At 33.8% G+C, this 21,476-nt stretch overlaps 6 protein-coding genes across 13 annotated transcripts; 3 read left to right on the top strand and 3 right to left on the bottom strand.

The window, feature by feature from the left end:
• The first annotated feature begins 45 nt into the window (after nt 1–45).
• LOC144469578 (acylamino-acid-releasing enzyme) lies at nt 46–4,960 on the top strand. 5 transcript variants are annotated; one of them, XM_078180014.1, is made up of 16 exons: nt 46–207; nt 558–626; nt 739–956; nt 1,027–1,190; nt 1,271–1,419; nt 1,507–1,771; nt 1,848–1,996; nt 2,059–2,227; nt 2,306–2,560; nt 2,633–2,770; nt 2,835–3,055; nt 3,120–3,199; nt 3,264–3,311; nt 3,459–3,680; nt 3,785–3,947; nt 4,812–4,960. In XM_078180014.1, exons 2-15 carry the CDS (start codon nt 612–614, stop codon nt 3,915–3,917), a joined length of 2,226 nt encoding a protein of 741 aa, XP_078036140.1. In that variant the 5' UTR covers nt 46–207; nt 558–611; the 3' UTR covers nt 3,918–3,947; nt 4,812–4,960. The 5 variants fall into 5 exon arrangements, with proteins under 5 accessions (XP_078036140.1, XP_078036139.1, XP_078036143.1 ...); XM_078180013.1 differs by lacking the exon at nt 4,812–4,960 and having other exon boundaries at nt 3,785–4,035; XM_078180016.1 differs by lacking the exon at nt 4,812–4,960 and having other exon boundaries at nt 50–198; nt 3,785–4,035.
• LOC144469580 (uncharacterized) lies at nt 4,167–6,179 on the bottom strand. Its single transcript, XM_078180018.1, has 5 exons — nt 6,045–6,179; nt 5,736–5,965; nt 5,345–5,603; nt 4,762–5,235; nt 4,167–4,479 (listed from the first exon to the last, which is right to left on the bottom strand). The coding sequence occupies exons 1-4, from the start codon at nt 6,145–6,147 to the stop codon at nt 4,775–4,777; spliced, it is 1,053 nt and encodes a 350-aa protein (XP_078036144.1). The 5' UTR covers nt 6,148–6,179; the 3' UTR covers nt 4,167–4,479; nt 4,762–4,774.
• A 330-nt stretch (nt 6,180–6,509) lies between these two features.
• LOC144468465 (cilia- and flagella-associated protein 65) lies at nt 6,510–12,357 on the top strand. The gene is made up of 19 exons (XM_078177940.1): nt 6,510–6,631; nt 6,751–6,970; nt 7,326–7,591; nt 7,657–7,936; nt 8,014–8,202; nt 8,302–8,506; nt 8,751–8,996; nt 9,071–9,299; nt 9,388–9,744; nt 9,832–9,920; nt 9,974–10,241; nt 10,315–10,530; nt 10,594–10,782; nt 10,854–11,107; nt 11,185–11,437; nt 11,505–11,731; nt 11,823–11,991; nt 12,071–12,194; nt 12,278–12,357. Exons 1-19 carry the CDS (start codon nt 6,524–6,526, stop codon nt 12,355–12,357), a joined length of 3,969 nt encoding a protein of 1,322 aa, XP_078034066.1. The 5' UTR covers nt 6,510–6,523.
• Nucleotides 11,848–13,636, bottom strand: LOC144469581 (tRNA (guanine-N(7)-)-methyltransferase). Its single transcript, XM_078180019.1, has 6 exons — nt 13,498–13,636; nt 13,264–13,406; nt 13,001–13,185; nt 12,812–12,925; nt 12,614–12,715; nt 11,848–12,524 (listed from the first exon to the last, which is right to left on the bottom strand). The coding sequence occupies exons 1-6, from the start codon at nt 13,581–13,583 to the stop codon at nt 12,393–12,395; spliced, it is 762 nt and encodes a 253-aa protein (XP_078036145.1). The 5' UTR covers nt 13,584–13,636; the 3' UTR covers nt 11,848–12,392.
• Nucleotides 13,637–13,863: 227 nt separating this feature from the next.
• On the bottom strand, nt 13,864–15,891 carry Zetacop (COPI coat complex subunit zeta). 2 transcript variants are annotated; one of them, XM_078179515.1, is made up of 7 exons: nt 15,794–15,891; nt 15,355–15,424; nt 15,149–15,269; nt 14,682–14,927; nt 14,465–14,598; nt 14,302–14,392; nt 13,864–14,073 (listed from the first exon to the last, which is right to left on the bottom strand). In XM_078179515.1, exons 3-7 carry the CDS (start codon nt 15,233–15,235, stop codon nt 14,026–14,028), a joined length of 606 nt encoding a protein of 201 aa, XP_078035641.1. In that variant the 5' UTR covers nt 15,236–15,269; nt 15,355–15,424; nt 15,794–15,891; the 3' UTR covers nt 13,864–14,025. The 2 variants fall into 2 exon arrangements, with proteins under 2 accessions (XP_078035641.1, XP_078035640.1); XM_078179514.1 differs by lacking the exon at nt 15,794–15,891 and having other exon boundaries at nt 15,355–15,549.
• Nucleotides 15,892–16,091: 200 nt separating this feature from the next.
• Nucleotides 16,092–21,387, top strand: Yrt (erythrocyte membrane protein band 4.1-like yurt). 3 transcript variants are annotated; one of them, XM_078179512.1, is made up of 8 exons: nt 16,092–16,256; nt 16,369–16,516; nt 16,606–16,782; nt 16,858–17,556; nt 17,667–18,100; nt 18,409–18,834; nt 19,186–19,364; nt 21,306–21,387. In XM_078179512.1, the coding sequence occupies exons 1-7, from the start codon at nt 16,092–16,094 to the stop codon at nt 19,315–19,317; spliced, it is 2,181 nt and encodes a 726-aa protein (XP_078035638.1). In that variant the 3' UTR covers nt 19,318–19,364; nt 21,306–21,387. The 3 variants fall into 3 exon arrangements, with proteins under 3 accessions (XP_078035638.1, XP_078035637.1, XP_078035639.1); XM_078179511.1 differs by lacking the exon at nt 21,306–21,387 and having other exon boundaries at nt 19,186–20,820; XM_078179513.1 differs by lacking the exons at nt 18,409–18,834; nt 21,306–21,387 and having other exon boundaries at nt 19,186–20,820.
• Nucleotides 21,388–21,476: the final 89 nt, after the last annotated feature.

Genomic DNA, 21,476 nt, shown 5'->3' with positions numbered 1-21,476 from the left:
TCACCAACCTAACAATTACAAATTTCAAATCCTGAAAAGAACATTTTTTTATTTAGTCATTATCATGGTCTATCAAACAAATGTATTGAGATAGAGTTAAACGTTAAATTTACAATTAGATAGTGCAATAGTTTTAGATGAAAAGAAAAAGAATTGTGCATTGTACATCATTATTTTGATACATCTTTAACACTGACTGTAAAATTGGTATTCTATACTTGGAAATTATATATCCGAAGCAGAATTTATTATTTACAACTTTTATTTTATTTCATAAATAATTGATATGAAATTTAAGTCTCCACTCCAATAAATATAAATGAAGACTTTAATATCCTAGAGTAACTGCAAAAAGTAACCTTCAAGTTTCAAAACAATTTTTTACCTCTTTTTATAGAAGCCTGCTAGTTTTTTGCGACGTTTTCTGAATTTCTGAAACACTATTAGCAGTTCATGACAGTGTAACAAACTCTGATTTTGAACATTATTTATTACATATTTGCACACCCTATCTATGATCTGCTCTTATCGAGATCTTATCGAAATCATTTTTACAGCACATTCATTGCATTTTGATAACCGAGTTCGTGGAGTAAACATCTCTCCTCAAAATGGCATCGTCTCAGGTAATTGATACGTTAAGATAAATTTTACGAATATTTTTTTTACGATAAAATTATACAATATCTTGCAATAATTTTATCGGTATATAATTAATACGAGCATTAATATTTATAGGTAGAAAAGATTGTTAATTTGTACAGAGTATTAGCACGAAATCCATCCTTAAGTAGTGCAAGGATTCTTCAAGTTAAAGAGAATGAAATATCAATTTTGGGTGGATGGTCGCAAAGGAACTTGGAAAGAAGGATGAATCAAAAGTTTTGCCAAAATTATATTTTGGATTCAAAATTACAACTACTATCTGAAAGTTTTCCTATTGATGTTACAACAGAGTACGTTATGCTTTTAAAATGTACTATGCTCACAAAATGTGTTTTTTTTTACATAGTGTATTCATTTTAGACTTTTATCTGTATCTACTGAAGATGAACAGCGTAGAGCAGTATTAAGACAAGCTACAGTTGATAATACTACTAAACAATTCATTGAAGTCTGGGATAAACACAAGCTTGTAAAGAATTATGATTTAGCTGTTTTAGATGTTCATGGAGATGTGTACACAGACTGTAATTAAATTTTGCATATTTAACATTAGTCTCCTAATAATTAACACACAAGAAATTATATCTGTTCTTTTTGTCTATAGCTGAATTTTCTTCATTCGAGTGGTCACCAGATAAAACAAAAATTCTGTACATAGCAGAAAAGAAACTTCCAAAATCAAAACCATTTTATAAACAAAAATCACTTAGTTCAGAAGATAAGGATAAGAAAGAGGAAACCGAAGAATCTATGGTAAGATATTTAAGATATTTTAATTTCCATAATGTGAATCTATTATTGAAATGTTTTATGTTAATTATGATCAAATATTTGGAATAGGGTAATGAGTATTTGTATAAAGCTCATTGGGGAGAACAATTAGTAGGTAAACATAAACCAGTGGTTGCAGTTCTTGATACTACAGCAGACACAATATCAACCCTCTCAAATATACCTGAAGAACTATCACCGGGTCAAGTATTATGGATGAATGATAATCAGGGAATAATTGGAGTAGCATGGAAACATGAACCAAGGCATTTAGGTCTTATTGCATGTACCAATAGACTGTCTTGGATATTTTTGTGGAAAAATGGAGAATTTAGTAAGAGTTATTTTGTTATAAATGTAATATATAGATTTCTAATTTCAAATACAATAAATGTGCATATATCTTTTAGAAAAACTTTCTAGTGATGGATGTGCTGTTCGTTGTCCTAGGCTCAGCCCTAATGGGAAGAATTTAATTTGGTTGGAAAGAGAAGCTGGTGGTGCACATCACAATGTTCACAGGCTAATGCATTTAGACATTGAGTCGGAAAAACAAAAGGTTCGTGTATATTAATTGCTATAATATATGCGTTCTTTTTATACAAACTTATTTTTGTCTAGGTCAATATACTTGTAGATGTCGTACCTAGTAGCATAGCTATTAAAAATTCTAAACAATTCCATGGTTTATACGGTCGGCTACCACGCCGATGTTGGAGCAACGATTCAGAATATATATTTTTAAGTACACCTCAAGAAAATAATATACGCTCATATATCGTTGATACAAGTAAGTGAGATAGATTCATTTAATCTATCTCGAATTTTCGTTGAATACAGTACTGATGAAGAAATATTTTATTTGCAGAAGCGAAAGCCGTTATCGAGATCCAGAATGATAAAAGCAGCCTAACTATTTTGGATGTGAAGAACGACGTTATCGCATTTCTGCAAACATCTCTTTTAGATCCTACTTCCCTTGTAGTTGGAAGATTTAACTCAGAGGCACTTAGTAATGGTAACATTACAACAAGTAAAATTACCACTTCTACAACTATTCCTGGTTCGGAGAACTTAATGTACAACTTCTGTGATTATGATTACGATAACAACGACGACGTTAGTGAGTAGCTAAAATACTTCAATTCATGTATACCAATTCATCTACCTATGCTAAACTTTTTAAAAATCGTAGAACACTTCAATTACATTTACTTTGGACCAAAGGGTGGGGATAACAAGTCTGTGCCATTAATCATTGCACTGCATGGCGGGCCTCATATGAATTATGCAAACCAATTCGTGCTGGATTATTCCCTGTTTGTATTGTCAGGTAAATACTACAAACTACATTTCTCTTTATTTATGATAATTAAATAATTATGATTACGTTCAAGGTTTTGCCGTTGTGCAAGTTAACTACCGTGGCTCAGGAGGAATGGGTTCTAAGAATGTCGAGTACCTTCAAGGAAAAGTTGGAAACGTTGATGTACAAGATTGCGTAACTGCCACAAAAGATGCTTTGAAAAGATATCCATGGTTGAATCCGGATCAAGTAGGAATCACCGGTGGATCACACGGTGGATTTTTAGTCACGCATTTGAGCGGACAATATCCAGTAAGTTAATGCGCTATGCAACTCAATGTGTTTAATGTTTATAACGTAATAATTATATTTATAGGACCTGTACAAAGTTGTCGTCGCGAGGAACCCAGTAATCGACATCGCCGCTATGTTTACGATATCAGACATCCCAGACTGGTAAAACATTAAAGTATTTTTTAAAGATCGTTCATAGCTCTGAATTGTCTCAATTATATTGCAGTCGCAATGCTTTGACTAAGGAAGAGAAAATTAAGTACCATCACGATGTGTAAGCGCAAATGTAGAACAAGATATTTTAAGAAACAATGAGTGACTAACGCATAACTATAACGATGCTTTAATGGAAAAATACGGAACATCGTGTACAATGTCTATTGCATAGGATCCACAATTTTGTTTTTATTAATCATTCTAGGTGTGCTGCAGAGGCAAATTATCATTTCGACGAAAGCAAGCTGTTACCAGAAGAAGCCCAAGTTGAAATGGTTGTAAAAATGTTCAAGTGTTCTCCAATCATTCATGTTGGCAAGGTCAAAGCGCCAACTTTATTGTGCATAGGCTCAAACGATTTACGAGTGCCACCATCTCAAGGAAAGCTGTGGTATCAGCGGCTCAAAGCAAATAACGTTAAAACCAAGTGAGCTCTAAGAATTTATGCTACGTTTTTTATGTCTTTAAAACTGTCTGAATTTGTTATATTATTTCGAGAAATGCATAATTTCGAATTTAATTTCTTTGCAGAATGCTTCTTTACGAGGACAATCATCCTCTAGCTACAGGACCCGTGGAAATTGATAACATTATCAATGCATGTTTATGGTTACAAGAACATATCAAACCAGAAAAATCGGATGGTGTAAACTCGCAAGAATAGAAGCTGAATGAATATTAATAATTTTTTAAGGTTTTTATTACAAATTTAATATTTACATAAATTTGCCGTGTATACGTGTATAAAGAGATTCCTAACAAATAAATTTTTTAGATATTCACATGTTCGTAAAGGTTGTATAATACTATAAAATTTTTATACTTCGTACATGTATAAAAACATTATAAATATCTTACATATGTATAAACTATTCGGTGTTCGTAAAATACGTAGTCCTACCGTTTTGCGTAATAATAAATACACATGTCGATATAGGGATATAATAGTTGCGTAGATTATCCTAATGTAGAGTACCAATATTAAATGATGTTTTAATTCAGTTACTTACAATGAGAAGTCGCACGTAATTTGACACGCTTTCGAAACAATTTCGTATAAATATTACATTTATTAAATACTGTACGTTTTCTAACATATAGAAATGAGGCTTACTAATTGCGATCGAGAAGTCTTTTTTTTCACCTAGTTCGTTGTAGTAAATGGAATGATCACAATCGTGTTAACTCACGTGTACAGCCGTTATTGTATACGTGTATTTTCTTATCTATGGCAAAAGAGTATTTATTACTGGGGCGATAAAAAACAGTAAGTTTTAAATAGAAACGATATAGAAAAGTTCTAAGTATAAAACACTAAAAAAAAAAAGATGAAATTTCTAATAGTTCTGTTCTTATCGATGTTTGTGTACGTAACTGTAATCATTTTCATTCAGAAAGGCACTCATTCATACCATATACATATGAAGACTGCACTGTGCACAGCAGTATCTAATTAAAACATTAGATAATAAGCTGTCAATAGTTATTACTTATATTTAATAACTTACGATTGCGTTGTTATTATGATCTAACAGTGTTACTTTGTTCTGGGAACAAGGAATCGTAACTTGGCGGCAGATCCTTGTCGGCGACCGTCGACGACACAGCGACTTCCAACATTGGTGCTGTGGGTACTGGTGGGTTTACAGTTCCTAAAGTTTCATGTGGCAGTGGACCGGGTCTCGATGAGCATACCGTTGGATCAGAATAATCCAGAGACCAACATAGCTTCTGTGATCTCTTGCATATCCATAAACCCATAATGAATATAATAAAACACAAGATCATTGTAGTCACTGCACCCACGGTTACTTTAGTACCAGTACCAGTACTAATAAATTCATTGGCATTAGTCGGACACTTGTCCTCATCTGAACATATATTTGGTGCACAATTATAAATCCCATCACAGAAAAAGTCATTTCTCAAACAGGTGTTCATACCAATTGATGTGTATTTGGCTGGATCTGAGTTGTTACAGCCTGCAAACAATGAATGTTAATTAAATAATGCATAGCCTATTAAAGTATAACGTAATGATAGAACAATCTAATTATAATTGCAATAAGTATCAAGACAAATTGAATATACTTCTATATGGAGTATAAACAATGCTGAGTGCAAGAAATTCTTCATCTTGTAACTTGTTTTTGGAGATAAATATTTCAGTCTCCAGTTCTCCTCCAGACTTGCGTCCGCTTGGATCATATTCAGCAAAAGTCCTTGCTGTCAGTGCAGGCTCAGCCGAGTACATGCTATGTTCAGGTTCAGGAACAGGGTAATACTTAGTTCTACCACGATCCAATGTGCCACAGAATCTTTCTGTTCGATGGTCATCCCTCCTTTTAAACTAAAACATTGAATTTCAATCATTTTTTTTGGTTAATAATATCAACTAAACCAGTGGTTTTTAGTTACAATTATTATAATACACATAAACAATATTGAATAGAAACTACTGAATGAGATAAAAATATCTTACCTGCACATAATCTAAGCACTGTGTCTCATTCTTTCTGAATGACAGTTTTTGTATAACACCAAACAGACCATTCCCCTTGGATGCCTTAACAACAAATTTGCAATGAACATCATGGAGAACCTCCCAACGTTCAAACATGTGCTTAGGCAAGACCACTGCAGCTAGTTCGCCAATCTCTATGGTTGACTTTATGCCGAGTTTGTGACAAATTTTTTCTGATTCCAGACCATCTGAAGGTAGAAGAGGTTATACATGAAATATTCCGAAACTTATGGGAAAGATCAATCCCATTCAATATAAAGAACTCACATTTATCGTAGTGACCACCATAATATGTGCACGAGCTGTAGTTTACGTAATTGTTTGCAAGGAGCAACAAACATAAAAGATATAAAACGTCCCATCGAGCCATTTTCGCAGGAACTGTCAGAAAGCCATAAAGGATACGGTTAACGTCACCGTTGATTAACGAATAATTGTGACCGTGATTAATTTCTCGGCGATTCGCCGCGGCACTAGTAGAGAGACTGAGTGAAAAATCGGAAGACGTAGGTAATTTTCGCGGAATAGTTCAGGTTCGATTCACCGTCTTCGAGGATACGTCATCCACGTATCAAAACAAAACGAATGCGTCTCTCGTGTCCGAGAGAAGGAGAGAGAAAGAGAACGATTCCTGAGATCGACGATCCCTGTGGCTATCCGCGTTTTCAAAACGAAAATACATACATAGATACACGGCGAGACGAGAAAATCATTTTTATTCATAACGTGGACAAGGTCGCTGAAGAATGTATGAAAATACTGGGAATAGCGTAACGACGATCCGGTTAAATTTCGAGGAGATAGAAGTCGGTAAAACAGCGGTAAAAACTATAGATTTATGGAACGAGTCCTGCGTAAGTAAATATCCGGTTCTCACATTAGCGGTAACTTAAGATCAAACAGATAAAGGAACAGTTTCAAAACGGAAATTACTTAAATATTAAGAAACACATGTTTGTAAAATTTATTACAGTATGAATTGACCTATCAAGCTCAACGAGATCCACTCACGAATCCTCTGGACCATGTTTTTCATTTACGTTATTATACTTGGGTGCTGGCGCCGAAAGAAAAATTTGTATGTGAAATACATTACAAACCGTACGTTGTATCCTCGGTAAACGTGGATTATTTTACCATCACAGACTCTGTCGGAACTTGCTCAAAAATAATTACCCGTGGGTCTTGCATCGGTGCGCATAATGGAATATTGAATTTAATTACGTGTACAGGGTGGGCCGATAAAACTTCAATTCACGAGCATTTTTCAAATTATAATAGTTACAACAAATATTTGCTGAGATTCCAAGATAGAAGGACATTTGCTCTTCTTAAATAACATATTATAAATTTGATCACTGTCGAGATGAATTTAATGACTCAACGAATCTACGATACGTAATTAACATTGTTTTAATTTAATTTATTTAACAGTAATTTTCTTAGAAACTGCTGCAAATGATCTTGTATGCAGTAATTTTTTGTTGCTCACCCTGTGCAATAATGCAATCATCTCCTTTCGTTTTTCATATTAAACGATTTTTTTAGGCCCGCACGTGACTTGTTCAACGTCGAGAATCGTCCTGATAAGTACCGACAAGAATCCTGAACCAAAATGGCGGATCAAGCTTATAAATAATTCAAGGGCATCGGCTCTTTTCATGTTCGCTATAGACGATAATTACAAACCATTTAAATTGGATAAGAAATACGGCTGCATCCATCCTCGTTCCTACAAATACGTGACGATTACGTTCACTTCGTCGGGGGACGGGATTTATAGTTACCGTTTGTTTATCTTAATCCTGCATCAGGTAAATTAATCAGTTCAGAGATCCGGAATTAATTAATGTAAATAACAAATTCTTTTTGAAATCAGGAGCCGATCGTCATAGATCTATACGGATACCGTAGTACGTCTTTCAAGAAGGAGGATCTAAGTTATTTTAATTTTCCTCCGAGAGAGACAAATGGCTTTGCAGGATTTATAAACGATTGCGTGGACACAATCAGCGACTTGCCTTCCGTGTCTTTATCAAAAAATTGCTTTAATTTCGGCTACACTGAATTTGAAACTGAAAGTATCAGTCACAAGATTCCACAAGCAGTGTGCCTTACAAATCACAGTTCATCTGATTTATTAATCGTTTGGGAGAAAGGTGATAATATCTCAATAACAGGAGTAGTATAATTTACTGACTTCTTTTTGATAGTTTTTGATTTAATATTGGTACAGATGATAGTAACGTTTTTAACGTGAAGCCAAGACAACAGTATGTGAGAGGGAACCATTCAGCATTATTTGAACTTTCTTTCAATCCAAACGCAAGCAACAATTTATTTGAACGCGAGATCGTCGCTTCCATTTTCACAAAACACACGGAGAATATTGTATTTCCGTCCGTCATAATGATTACAGTAATAGGTTGGATTATTTCAGATTAAATTTAATTAAAGACCAAGTTACAATTTCGCTGCATTAGGCGTCTTATTTTAATATTCTAGTAATTTATACTATTTGTAGGTCATTCGTTTCCTGCTACATCGAACGGATGGATTCCGCAATACGAAATACCTCAAACTGTAATAATGCCGCCATGTGTACCTCCACATCCGGTCTACACGACGTTCCTGCTCAGAAAGTTCGGTCATTTACCCCTGATGTTTCAATTTGTTCCACCACCGAACTGTCGTTTCACTGTAAAGCCAATGCTCGGCTTGATTCACGAGTACGATGATTACATCATATTATTTGTTCATAATATAGGCTTTGTTTGCGATAGGATCGGCAGAACACGGTATAGATTTCAATCAATTATGTCAGACCGCTGTCACGCTGCTATGATTTAGCCGAGGGGCCGGTCATTATTTCTCATAATCATTACACCGCCTGCACATGAATTAAATCGCTGATGCAGTGTAACACAATATTTCAATTTTAACTGTTCACTTTATTTTCATTATACGTTTTAGGAATTTTCAAATATTTATGGTAGAAATGTCGCCGAAAATCGAGGACGAACAGATTTATTTAGAGCGATGGACAATATATTTCAACGGGAATACCAAGAATGCAAGTTATATCGACTTCAAGGGCTACGCAGAGTATGCAAATATAATGTTCCTGAACGGCGGTGTATTAGATTTCGCAGTGACATTTCCGCGATGTCAGCAGTTTAAGGAACTCGGATTTCGAAATATCACGAGACATAAGATTAAGTATATCAATGAGAACTTGTCTGAGAAATTGAACTACTTGACACTATTCATATATTGACATATTTATATAATAGATACAGGTTTTATGAAATGCCAACAATCACTATGCAAACAGTGTGCGGAGAAATTGAACCGAATGAAATTTTAATACAAGAATGTTCGTTCGAACCGACAGAACCATTCGTAGATTACGATGTCGATGTAACATGCCTAGTATGGGTTCTAAAGAATGATAATATTGTTGGAGTCAAGAATTGTGTGATTCTTCGAGTTCGTGGAAGATGCGAAGAGGGATCTTTGGTGGTAAAATTTCTTTCCAAAAAGATCAAATCTCTATGCATTATTTTTTGTAACTCTACGATGATAACTGAAAATTCGCCGTCTGTTTCAGGCAAATCCTGACGAATTAAATTTTAAAGAGATGGAATACAATTCCACCAATACACTGACATTTAACTTATATAATCATAGTCAAGTAAATATTTATTACAAATTAATCTGTACTTATCTAAATTGGCCACTTGGAGATCTTGAACAGGATGTTCAGATACGTCCTGCTGTAGGAACTATTTTCTCTGGTTATCACAAAACAATCACGATCTCAATTCAACCACGTACACCTGGTTATTATCAATTTGTTGTTCAGTACTTAATCAGACTGAATTACAGAGTGGATACTGTCTTGTCTGATCAAGTTCCTATCAGAGTCTGTACTGTGTATTGCATGTGTATATTGCCCACTTTAAAAGTAAGATTTTTCTTAATTATATGCTAAATAATGTTTAAAACGCATATTAATTTATCGATTTAAAGCATTATTTATTACATGAAACAGATATGCAACGTATGCGCTTATGGAATTGAGCAGAAATCTCCACTGAATGTAAGCAAACCATTTTTGTGGAAAGCTTTGGAAATAGATAGGTAGGATGAAGTAAATGAAAAAAAATACTCGTATCTAATTGTTTTTCTTTTAGATTAAATACAATTCTTGCAAGAATATTGCCGGGGGAAAGAAAGAAATCGAATGTAGAATTTTTTCCAGTAGTTATAAATCATGAAAGTGTTTGTATAAAATTGGTTTTAAGGAATTGCTCAAGATTTTCTGTTTCTTGGAGCTTTAAAATGCAACCATGTGGCTGCAAACGTGTTTTGAAGAAGTCACTGAGTGCATTGGAAAAGAAAGAAATCGAATGTTTTCATCAGAAAATTTGCTTACTTAAACCACCATCTGGCATATTAAAAGTACTATACTTTTATTTATTAGATATGGTTTGTAGTAACAATAGTTTTTCTAATACCATATAACATTTTTTAGGGGTATTCGGAAGCAGTACTCAATATGAATGTCTATTACACAATTCTCGGGAAATCAGAGTTATCTTGGGTCTTGAATATTGGACATAATCGTCATATTATTTTAAATATGTTAATTGATTGTATATCTGAATCGGAGAAGGAATACAACTTTCTGTACGAATCTTGCGCAAGATTTGGACTGGTTTATTTTGGAAATAGGGATGCAGTCTATAAAGTAAAAATTAGTTTCATTAATTTCTTTGGTATTAGCATGAAGTGGAAGTAAATAAAATTATAGGCGCAATGGATACGTAATATTACGAGTGAGAATTTAACTTATGATGTGAACATCGATGATATATCTAAGATCAATGAACAATATCATTGTGAAGTATATTCCTGTCTAACGCCGCGTGGCATTGTAGAAGCACGATCAGCTGTATCTTTGCTTTTCAAATTTCAACCCAGAATGTTTGGTTTATTCGAGGTACAAAAATGTGTAATTCATAACTTAAAACATTAACGAAGATAATATATAGAATGTTCTTTCCTCACAAGGCAATAGTTCCCATAACATTGGGCCATCATACACTGAAACTAAAATTAGAAGGAATGTCGTCCAGTGATCTCAGATCAACTGTTGTCGGGAAATCATTACCGAGTTATTGTACCAGCAGTATTTTAGAGTTTCCTGTGTATTTCAATATAGATTGCATAGATATGTGGTCTCTCCCAATGCATAACGCCATTATTAAAATGATTTTTATACAAAATAATTTGGACCATGATGCACTTGGCTTTGAATGGAAATGGTACCTTTTCAAACTTACAATTAATCAAGCTATTTTTTAATTTCTATAAACTCATTGAAAAGTTTAAACTGATTTAGTAAACATGCATCAGAAATACTTAATGTTGAGGTATTTCCTCCTAAAGGAATAATTGGTCCTCACACCGTGAAAAGTTTTAAGCTGAAGCTTTTAACAAGGGGATGTCCATGCAGATGCAACCTTGATATATTTTGCGAATTTACCAATGCCAGTAAGGAACGTGCATATCAAAGGAGTGTTTTGAAGTATGATCTTTTAAGCAAAGAACTGGAAGGACAATTTATTATCACCGAAAAGGGCTTTACTGTTCCAGTCAGTAATTAATTTTAAAACAAATTTTATATTATACATAATCTTACCGGGACTATTGTTCTCATAGAAACCATGGCTAAAGATACTAGACAAACCTTATCTATTTCACAAAACATTGAGTTTTCGTTGCACCATATACTCCATAGAAGATGAAGGCATAAGAGTCAGCTTGAAAGAAGAATTGGAAGGTGCACCATCAGATGCAATTTTTCTCGATGACAATGAAAATTACAATATACCGAGAAAAGAAAAGGAACTTAATATAGCCACGTTTATTTTGGAAGGTTTACTATGGTAAGTATTAGTTTAATTTTAAAATATGTGAAATAATAAAAATTAAACATGCTACACCTTGTAACAAAATATTAAAATTCATACTTTTTAGGGATATTGTCAATGGTAGGAGATTTATGAAAACCATGAAAGAAAGTTTAATTCCTAAAACGAAATTATATTATTCTCAGTTTGCGATAAATCTGACTGAGCGAAGAAGATTAATAAAAAGATCGTTTATTCCGCCTCCGATGACATTTATTAATTCCGTATTAGAAGAAGTATGCATAATGATAATAAAATTGATTTATAAATTTTCTAGTTTTTATGAAATTTCGACCAATTCCTATTTCCTCTTAGGTATTGTTTCTCATATTACATGAAGAATTTTCTTTAGATATGGCTCATTTAATTTCACAGGAAGATGTAAGACATGATAATTACATTAAAACTATATTGAGAAAACATAAGCCTCACGAAAAAGGTGACAACATAGAAATCTCAAGTTTTCAAAAATCAGTTCTTTAATAATATTCATGTTTTAATTGTAAAAATGCTATTTTCTAGATGCTCCCTTGTATACTGATCCAGAGATAGATCATCATGCAAAAGGAGTATTTAGAGTATCCTTTTTAGAGGAAAATTAAATAGTAAATACCTAAGTATAACATTACACTTGATACTAACTAATTTCCTTTGTACATGGATCTGAAATCCGTCTGAACACAGCCAAAAACTTTTCTCCTTTGTTCCTTGTAACTTTCTGGCCTTCTTCTGTACTTTCATATAATTTCTCTACAATAGGATCTTCCGCCTTTGTAGGAAATTAATTAATGGGTAATTATTACAGTATATTGTTTAACATTCAAGTAATGACTGTTGTCAATATTCAAAGATACTTACGTATTCTTTTTCAGAAACATCACTGAACAGTGGATGTTCACGAAAATGTTGTACTATCCATTCATGTAGATCTTGAACATCTGTTACTGTATACACAATGGCCTTTAAATTAATATATGTATAATTAGTGAATAAAATAATGTTTAGTCAACAAAGAATTAATTGCAACGTGTTTAAATAAGATGAAAACAATATTACCCCTACAGCTAACACATAGGCATACTCTGCCAAGAGTGTCTTGTTTATAATCCTCCACTTATGTTTAGACTTCTTGAAATGGGGATCTGGGTACAAAAAGAACATTTTCTTCAGCTGCAATAATATACAATAGCAATTAAAACAAGTGATATCTAATATTTTTATACACAATTATACAGTGATTTGTACCTGCCCTTTATAAAAATAGTTTGGTAAATATTTCATTGCATTAGTTCTCAGACAAGCTATGTTCTGATATTTTCCTGGATTTTGGGATCGTAATGCAGCTATACGATCTGTGACGTAGTCAGAAACCTTTACCCTGATTTCCATACCAAGAATTAAATTATCAGGAAACATTGGTGATAATGTAACTGTTACAAAAAATTAACTACAGTTAGTATGAATATGTAATCATTCTTCTTCATAGATCAAATAAAACCTCTACGTACCTAGCAAACCTCCATAGCCACAGCCAACATCAGCAAATTCCACATGTTTCTGATTTCCACATTTTCCATCTAATTTACTTTCGTCATCTGGGAAATAATGTGGATACAAACAACTCCAGTCCATTTCATTTGGATTTACAGGGCTGAAAATTAAATTTTGAATAAGTAGTAATGTGACATTACAATGGCCATGAAAATAAAGTTGAAATTTTATTTATAAAGTTAATCACATACTATTCTATACAGTGATCTGCAATGGGATTCGAATGGGCTCGTTGCCTGTAATATTTTTTTTGCGGCAATGCCAATAGCTCTGACATGTTTTCAGAGTTCAACGAAAACAAGTCCACATGGAGTGAAGTTTCTTAACCTAACCCGGTTAAAACCCAACCAAATTGACTGATTGATTATACAGTCAGCACAGTATGTATGTGCTTAGCTAACAGCTAATAGCTTCAATAAGCAACCACTTTTTCCATCATCCTGATTTATTAAGAAATTAATTTTAGAAGGTTAAAGGAAAAAAGATTTTAAATTTTCGGAGAAAACGATTCGCTAGAGTGTAAAAAGATAGAATGACTTTGATACACCAACTTTTTCAAACAATTGTAAATTTATTTATATTGTTTTATAATAAAAAAAGACTATATTTAACTAATAATTGTTTTGGCTTAATATAATTTAATGAACAGTTTAATATTTTCGCATTTTGAGATATTCATTTTTTACATATAAGTGTGATACAATTTTTGTATATAATACTCATTTTAATAAAGACCATTTCAGTTGTTCCTTTGCAGACTGGAGGACCTAGAACAAAGAAAAAGCATTCACAAACGTATATGACGGTAGCTTAAATATTGTTAACAGCACTGCCTTTCAGGTTCACAAAAACTTACAATCAGAGACTGTGCGAAGTATGTAGAAAGATGCATGAACACAAAATAAAGAAATCGAAAATGTTTCTATGTAACAATAGACACAAACTTTACTAGAAAATTAAATTAATCCAGATTATAACCTAATACTAATTGTTACCTGTACAACTGTCTGTTCTCCCAATGGAATGTCATCTATCCGCAATGCAACTCTTGGAACAACACTGGATGCATCAGCATCCAAAATAATTCTAAAACATTTTTAATTCATATTAATAAATAGTAGTAATATTTGATTTATGTACTTCATGAGCAGTATTTACCCTCCATCACAGATTTCATCCATTGCCAGCATAACTATGTCCAAGCTGTCGAAAACAGCTCTTTTCTCAACATTCTTTCTTAAGATTTGACTAACTGACTCATATAAACAATTTAGGACACTCATCAGAATAAGCTGAAAGAAAATTTTAAAAACATTATTATGTATAAAACCATGATATATAATGAATATGATTGATGTTTAACAAATATATATACCTCATTCTCCTGAGAGCTACCCATTACATAAAAGTACAAGTCTACATTACTTCTGTAAACACAAGTCAAACCATCAAGCATAATGATCTCTGCGTTTGCTCTATGGGTCTTGTTGAAAAGGTTTTTTTCAAATGCTTTTTGCTCCTTTGTTGTTGGAAATATTTTTTTGTCATAATATTTGGCCAAAATTCTGTTGCCGTCATTGTCGAGGATTGCCATACCTTTGACAGTGTAAAGTGTTGGTTCCTAAAGTAAAACGGGGAATGTTACTAAAACACAAAAATTTCAATATTGTCTTTCCCATATATTCATCCATTTAATATTTGATTAGAAGTTTTCAACACAATTTTGACTAAGTATACATAGTTCCTTCAATTGAAAACTTAACTTAGCACACGTGTTAGGAAAATAAATAGTATATGGGAACAGACAGGAAAAAGTAAGTTTAAAATTAATATAAATCATACGCGTTGCATATATTCGCTATCCTGTTCATTCTGATGCTTTGGGGACAGGTTATGCTGCGTAGTCTTCGTTGATCCACTACGATTCATGGTTGCAATTTACAATTGTAACAAGACTGATTACCTAAATTAAAAATGTATTGTTACGAGACGTACTGTGATGTTAAATCTGCGTAAAAGAACATAAAATGCAAAGTAAATAGACCTACCTATAACTGACACGTATTGTGTCACTTGACGTGTCAATAATATTCCCAAATTCTCAATGACTGCTGCCACCTACAACAAATGTATGACAGAGGTAAAATACGAGCCTTTCTTCTACTTTCTGGAATAATCGTTAAAAGCTAATTAATTAGAAACTAGGTCATTATAATGTCGAGTTATATGGCATACGACTTCAATTCATTCACAGATCCAGATCTAAAACATTGTTCCTTTAATAAATAAAAACAATAGCGACAAAATTGATGAAGTCGGTGAACTAGGGACCACCTGTACCAAGTCAACAGTACCGTCATCTGCCAACCACACGAAAGACTTAAACAATGATACTGTTCAATTGAATTGAACCAGATGTCCGTAGAATCGGTCTCGACCGTTTCATAGGAAAAATGATTCTGACGGAAAAAATATTCGTGGCTTTACCGTAAGCGAAATGTATGCGTCCTCCGGGTAGGTGTGGATCTCGTGCGGTTTGTTATGGCTAGTCAATCCTCAAGTAACCGCGATGTCAATGCATCTCACGAACTATCGTTAGCATGTGTATTTAATCAGTGATATCCGGTTACTTTCGTTATTTGCGCGTTTTTATGCATTCGCATACTGGCGTACAGGTGGGCGTTAATAAGGACGGCGAAAAAGTTATGTTCGCGGGTCGAGGAATGTAGCGATTAGCAGTACAGAACAGAGTCGGATCCAACGAGATAGCGAGCGCTTCGAACTTATGTCAAATAAAATGCTACGATTCTTGTCACGGCGAAGAGCGCGCAGTGTCAGCGGGCAGACCGCGTCCTCGCAAATAAAAAACCAGCGACTGCTCAGCAACAAAAATGTTGTACAGTGCAGAGTCGTGTTGCTGGATGGTACTGACCTACCTATCGAGTTATCAGTAAGTCGGATATTTTATTTAACGTCACAACAAACTACTGATTCCAAAAATGCAAAAAATTAATTTAGTTCATTTCTGATTATAAGTAATAGATCGTCTTTTTCTATTGCAGAAAAAAGCATTGGCTAGTGACTTATATGAACAAGTATTTTATAGTTTGGATTTAATAGAGAAGGACTATTTTGGACTTCAGTATACAGACAGCAATAATGTTCAACATTGGTTGGATCCGACCAAACCGATAAAAAAACAAGTAAAAAGTATGGTTCAAAGTTTTATATTATAGTTATTTAATGCCTGCCCGTTGAATCTAATATTGTATTGAAACTAACATGTGTATTTTCCACAGTTGGGCCACCTTATACTTTACGCTTGAAAGTAAAGTTTTATTCCTCAGAGCCTAATACATTACGTGAAGAATTAACTAGGTATCAGTTCTTTCTGCAGCTAAAGCAAGATGTGTTGGAAGGAAAGCTTCATTGTCCTCATCAAGTAGCAGTTCAGTTGGCTGCCCTATCTTTGCAATGTAAATATTTTAAGCCAGTGATTTGTTTGTAAGCCTATGCTATTTATTTCATCACATTATGATCCACCTTTTTAGCCGAACTTGGTGATTATGATCCTACTGCACACAGTGCAGCAACGGTATCAGAGTTCCGCTTTGTGCCTGGTCAAACAGAACAGATGGAGCTGGAAATACTTGAGGAATATGCAAAGTGTTCTGGCCTAAGTCCAGCTCAAGCTGAGTCTGCTTATCTGAGCAAAGCTAAATGGCTGGATATGTATGGAGTGGACATGCATACTGTCCTTGGCAAAGATGCCTGTGAATATTCCTTGGGTCTGACTCCAACTGGAATTTTAGTGTTTGAAGGCACACAGAAGATAGGTTTATTTTTCTGGCCTAAAATTGGTCGTTTGGACTTCAAAAAGAAAAAATTGACCTTAGTTGTAGTAGAGGAAGATGATGAGGGCAGGGGAGAGCAAGAGCACACGTTTGTGTTCAGATTAGTAAATGAAAAAGCTTGCAAGCATTTATGGAAATGCGCCGTGGAACATCATGCTTTCTTCAGGTTGAGAGCCCCAGTTAAAGGAGCCAGCGGTCGACAGAATTTCTTTAGAATGGGCTCAAGATTTCGTTATAGTGGCAAAACCGAATTCCAGACGACTCAATTGAACCGAGCACGGAGAACTGTTCAATTTGAGCGTCGACCAAGTCAGAGATATGCTCGCAGACAGAGTCATGTTTTAAGAGAAAGACAACGTCAGCAGGTGGAACAGCCACAAATCTCGCCACCTGCTGGTAAGCTTTAAAGTACAATAATACCTTACAAGATCTAGAAACTATTTCTACATTGTTATAAAGCCATCAAATTTCTATAGACTGTCTGAAAGAATGTATCTTCTTTTCAGCTGAGGAGCAGCCCCTACAACGTCAGCCAAGTCAATGCAGTACAAAATCCTCAAATTCCAGCTTGCATGGTGCATCATCACCATTGGTAGATTCATTGCTGAAGTCACTTGCCAAAGATCAGCAGCCTTTGGAAGCCAGGAATCAAACGGCGATTGCTAGCACAGAGAAAGAGTCTGAGCCTGTGAAAACAAGTCTAACCATCGAGACCATAACTAATCCAGTGCAACTGGTGCCGAATAATCAAGTAGGCGGCACCTCGTCGCTGCCACCTCGCACTCCCATACCGCCAGAGTCATTAAAATGCAACATATTGAAAGCAAAATCTCTAGAACAAGGGAAAAATTCGAATCTAGTTTCAATTACTTCCACGGATGTACCTGCAGTTGTTCCTAAGAATAGTCAGCACTCTGAGGCAGCAACAATTGTATCTGTGGTAAGAAAATACTATTTTCTTGAATTGATCGTCACGGCAAATATTGAAACGATTTTCCAGATTACTTTTCACTGTAGAGGATCGCTCTTTTAATTAGAATATTATTAAAAAAATATATTCTTTTTAGTAGAGTATAATCGCAGTTGTTTGTTCAAAGCCTGTTTGAAATATTGTTCATGTTATACTTTTGTTGGGTATACCTTGTGCCATTACACGCATACGTACCTTTAAACAATTCACTTGTACCAATGTTCTGTGCTTTTAGGCTTTAGTTGTGACTTGTTTGCTTTTTTTGCATTATTATCTAGGGTGGAGACAAGTTAACTCTTTCTGTGAGCGGATCAACGACAATGAATCCATCTCTGGACGACAATGTTACTGTAACACACTTCTCTTTAGACAGTTGGGGTCAGATAGAGCAAAAAACCACTCAATTGAACCCCAAGATCTCAAATCAATCCCAGAATCCATTCAATCCGTTCACCAGTAACAATAATACAGATGTTACTACCAATGTTTCTGAAAGTGTTGAAGAAGAAGTGAAGCCAGAAGAGGAAAAGAAAGCGAACACGAACCCGTTCATAGACTCGAATCCATTCTTGGGTCTGCTGAACCCGTTTAAAGAGGTGCAACCTCCTGTCGAGAAAAAAGTTGAACCTGAAGTCGAGAAAAATGGAGCACGAGTCGTGAAGACTGAAGAGATCCAAACAACCACCACAACTCTCATGCATAAGGTGTGGCTTATTCTAAATGCTTGCGACTTAGTTGTAATTGATTTCTCTGTATTGTACTTGTTAATGTCCGATTTGAAAAAATGCTATCGTTTATGCGAACTGCCCTCGTAAATGTACGCATACTTTATAACACGTTGACTGCCGTCCGCTTACACTTGTTCATCTGGGTTTAAGTTTGTACATTAAATTAATTTAATTTTGTAAGATGTTTCAGGATTGTGATTCGGCAGTTAACTTGTTAATGCCTCTCTGGTTTAAATTAAATTGTGTACAAAATTGTAAATATAATATACGACTATAAGTTATTTTTATGTTTTAAGTTGATGTGTAACAATTATTTTTATGTTGTAGGATGATAATTCTGCTGTCTCTGACATCAGTCCCTGGCTAGTTGCCGACCCATCGCAGACAACAGTTGTAGATCAAACTCCCATTAAGCATACTATCATTACCCGGAAGACTGTAATTACAACGCAACTCTGAAGTATTATCTCTGTAATGGAACGCGTGAGAAGTACTGAATCATCAAGGTATTTATTGAATCACGTCTTCCTTGGATTACATACTCGTTTTCTTCAAGTAAGTACGACAATAGTATGGCACTGCCTGTTCGAAAAAGTTAAATGAAACACTTTGAAGTCTAAACGGGACCAATCAAATGTTACTACATTTTGCAGACGACTAGTTTACGCTTAATATTGTGCAAAAGTTTATTCGAGAATCTGATCGATATCAGAGATTTATATATTTTTAATTCCTAGCAATTTTTTAAGAATTGATTAATTACTAGATGCTTATTTCTATTACAAAGATTTCCTTTGTACATAATTTATATTGTTTAAGAAAGTACTTATTAGTACCATAGTAGCAACATTTAAATGCAAGAGCGGTTACTTTTCTTTAATAGTTATTTTATTTTTTATTGCAAAACATTTTTTTATTGAACTCTGCCATGCAAGTTGTTTTAATCGTGTTCTGCATTTATTGTAGAGTAAGATGATTGATTGTTATACAGATTTAAGTGACCTTGCACTCTGTTAGCACGTATTTAGATCATATGCATACATTGAAATGTAATGTATGGTGCTTTTATTACGCGATAGAGACATTTAACCCAGGGTACGCAAACTTTTAACATACTTTTTTATAAAAATATATTTCTCACATTTTGTACCTAATTGTATGTTTTATATCGAATTATATACATTTTGCGCTTTACATGTAATTCCTGAATGAAGTTTGGGTACCCAAGTAGTATAATAGATGTATTTCAATTCCTGTGAGATAGTATTTTATACTTGCCATAGTGCCTTTAATTATAACAAGGAAGGAGAAAGCTATTATCCTTCAGTTTTATATTCATTCCAATTGATTCACATTTTACTTGTGTCCAAAAAATTCGTTCGTTGAAAGATTTTTAGAGTGTGAAATTGTGTACATTATTATTGGTTTATTATGATTACTTCGTAAAAGATGATTAACTATTTTCTGTTAATCCTCTTTTGCGAAATATTCAGATATATATGATTAATGGCAAAACAAACTGATAATTTATATCGGTATTCCTATTACGCTATTTAGTGTATCATACGATAAAATTTTATTGTTTGTATGGTTACGGTATTTTGTAACTGATGTATCAGTATTTTGTAAAAAAAAGAGTATAAGCGTAATACAATAAATTTTAAAAATTCGATAATCGCGTGGAATTCAATGGTCTGATCAAGTTTATTGTATTATCTAGATTGTGGTATACAAAACTGCATCTAAAGTGCAGCTTAACAATTTTTGTTAATTTCATCGAATTATGAGCCACGAAATCATATAAAATAAGACTCGTCCTTTACGACGAATCACGTAAAAGGCTGTTGAAGTACTTATTGTATTCCATTTTACGAGCATTTACGAAAGTAGGACGCGGCGCTATATTATATTAATTTTATGTATTTAAATATATTGTATTTAATAGCAATAAGCCAAGTACTATATGATACTATTATTTGAAGATCTAATATATCTATTACCTGTGTTTACAGTGCTATTATTAACCAATACCCTAATGTATTCCGTCCTAAAGTGTTATATACATATACTGTTATATACATTATGTATACTTTTTGCTTTGTAATAAAAAAGTATTATTAAAAAGTTGCGTTGTAGATGTTCCTGTTATGTGTATATTGTATAAATTAGGCGTCGACGTATTTAACATTCAAACTGTCGTTGACATAGCATAAAATATTACAAGATTTGAGAAACAGATCAAATTTTTAGTATATAGATCCTTCCGGTTTTTTAAAAAAAGAAAACTACCAAAATAAGTGATCACTCGATAAGTACCTGCTTTATTATAAAATGGACCCATAATTTCGATCACTTAAATCTTCGTTATTATTAAAGATGTTTTCTTAACGGGTATTTATCGAGCACCTAAATTCACTAAAAAGTTATTATGTAATTTTATCTTACAGGTGCAATAATGAATGTAATGCAGCTTGTGGAGTTTTATCTTAGTAATGCAAATATAAATTGAAATAAAATTATCTGTCGACTTTCTCATATCATTGATGAAAAATGAATAATTAATGCATTTAGAATCAAGATCATCTTACACGTGAAAAAATGATTTCGCCTTATATTTC

The sequence above is a fragment of the Augochlora pura genome, chromosome 4 (genome assembly GCF_028453695.1).
Source record: "Augochlora pura isolate Apur16 chromosome 4, APUR_v2.2.1, whole genome shotgun sequence".
Classification (NCBI taxonomy): Eukaryota; Metazoa; Arthropoda; class Insecta; order Hymenoptera; family Halictidae; genus Augochlora; species Augochlora pura.
This window is presented reverse-complemented; position numbering and strand designations above follow the sequence as displayed.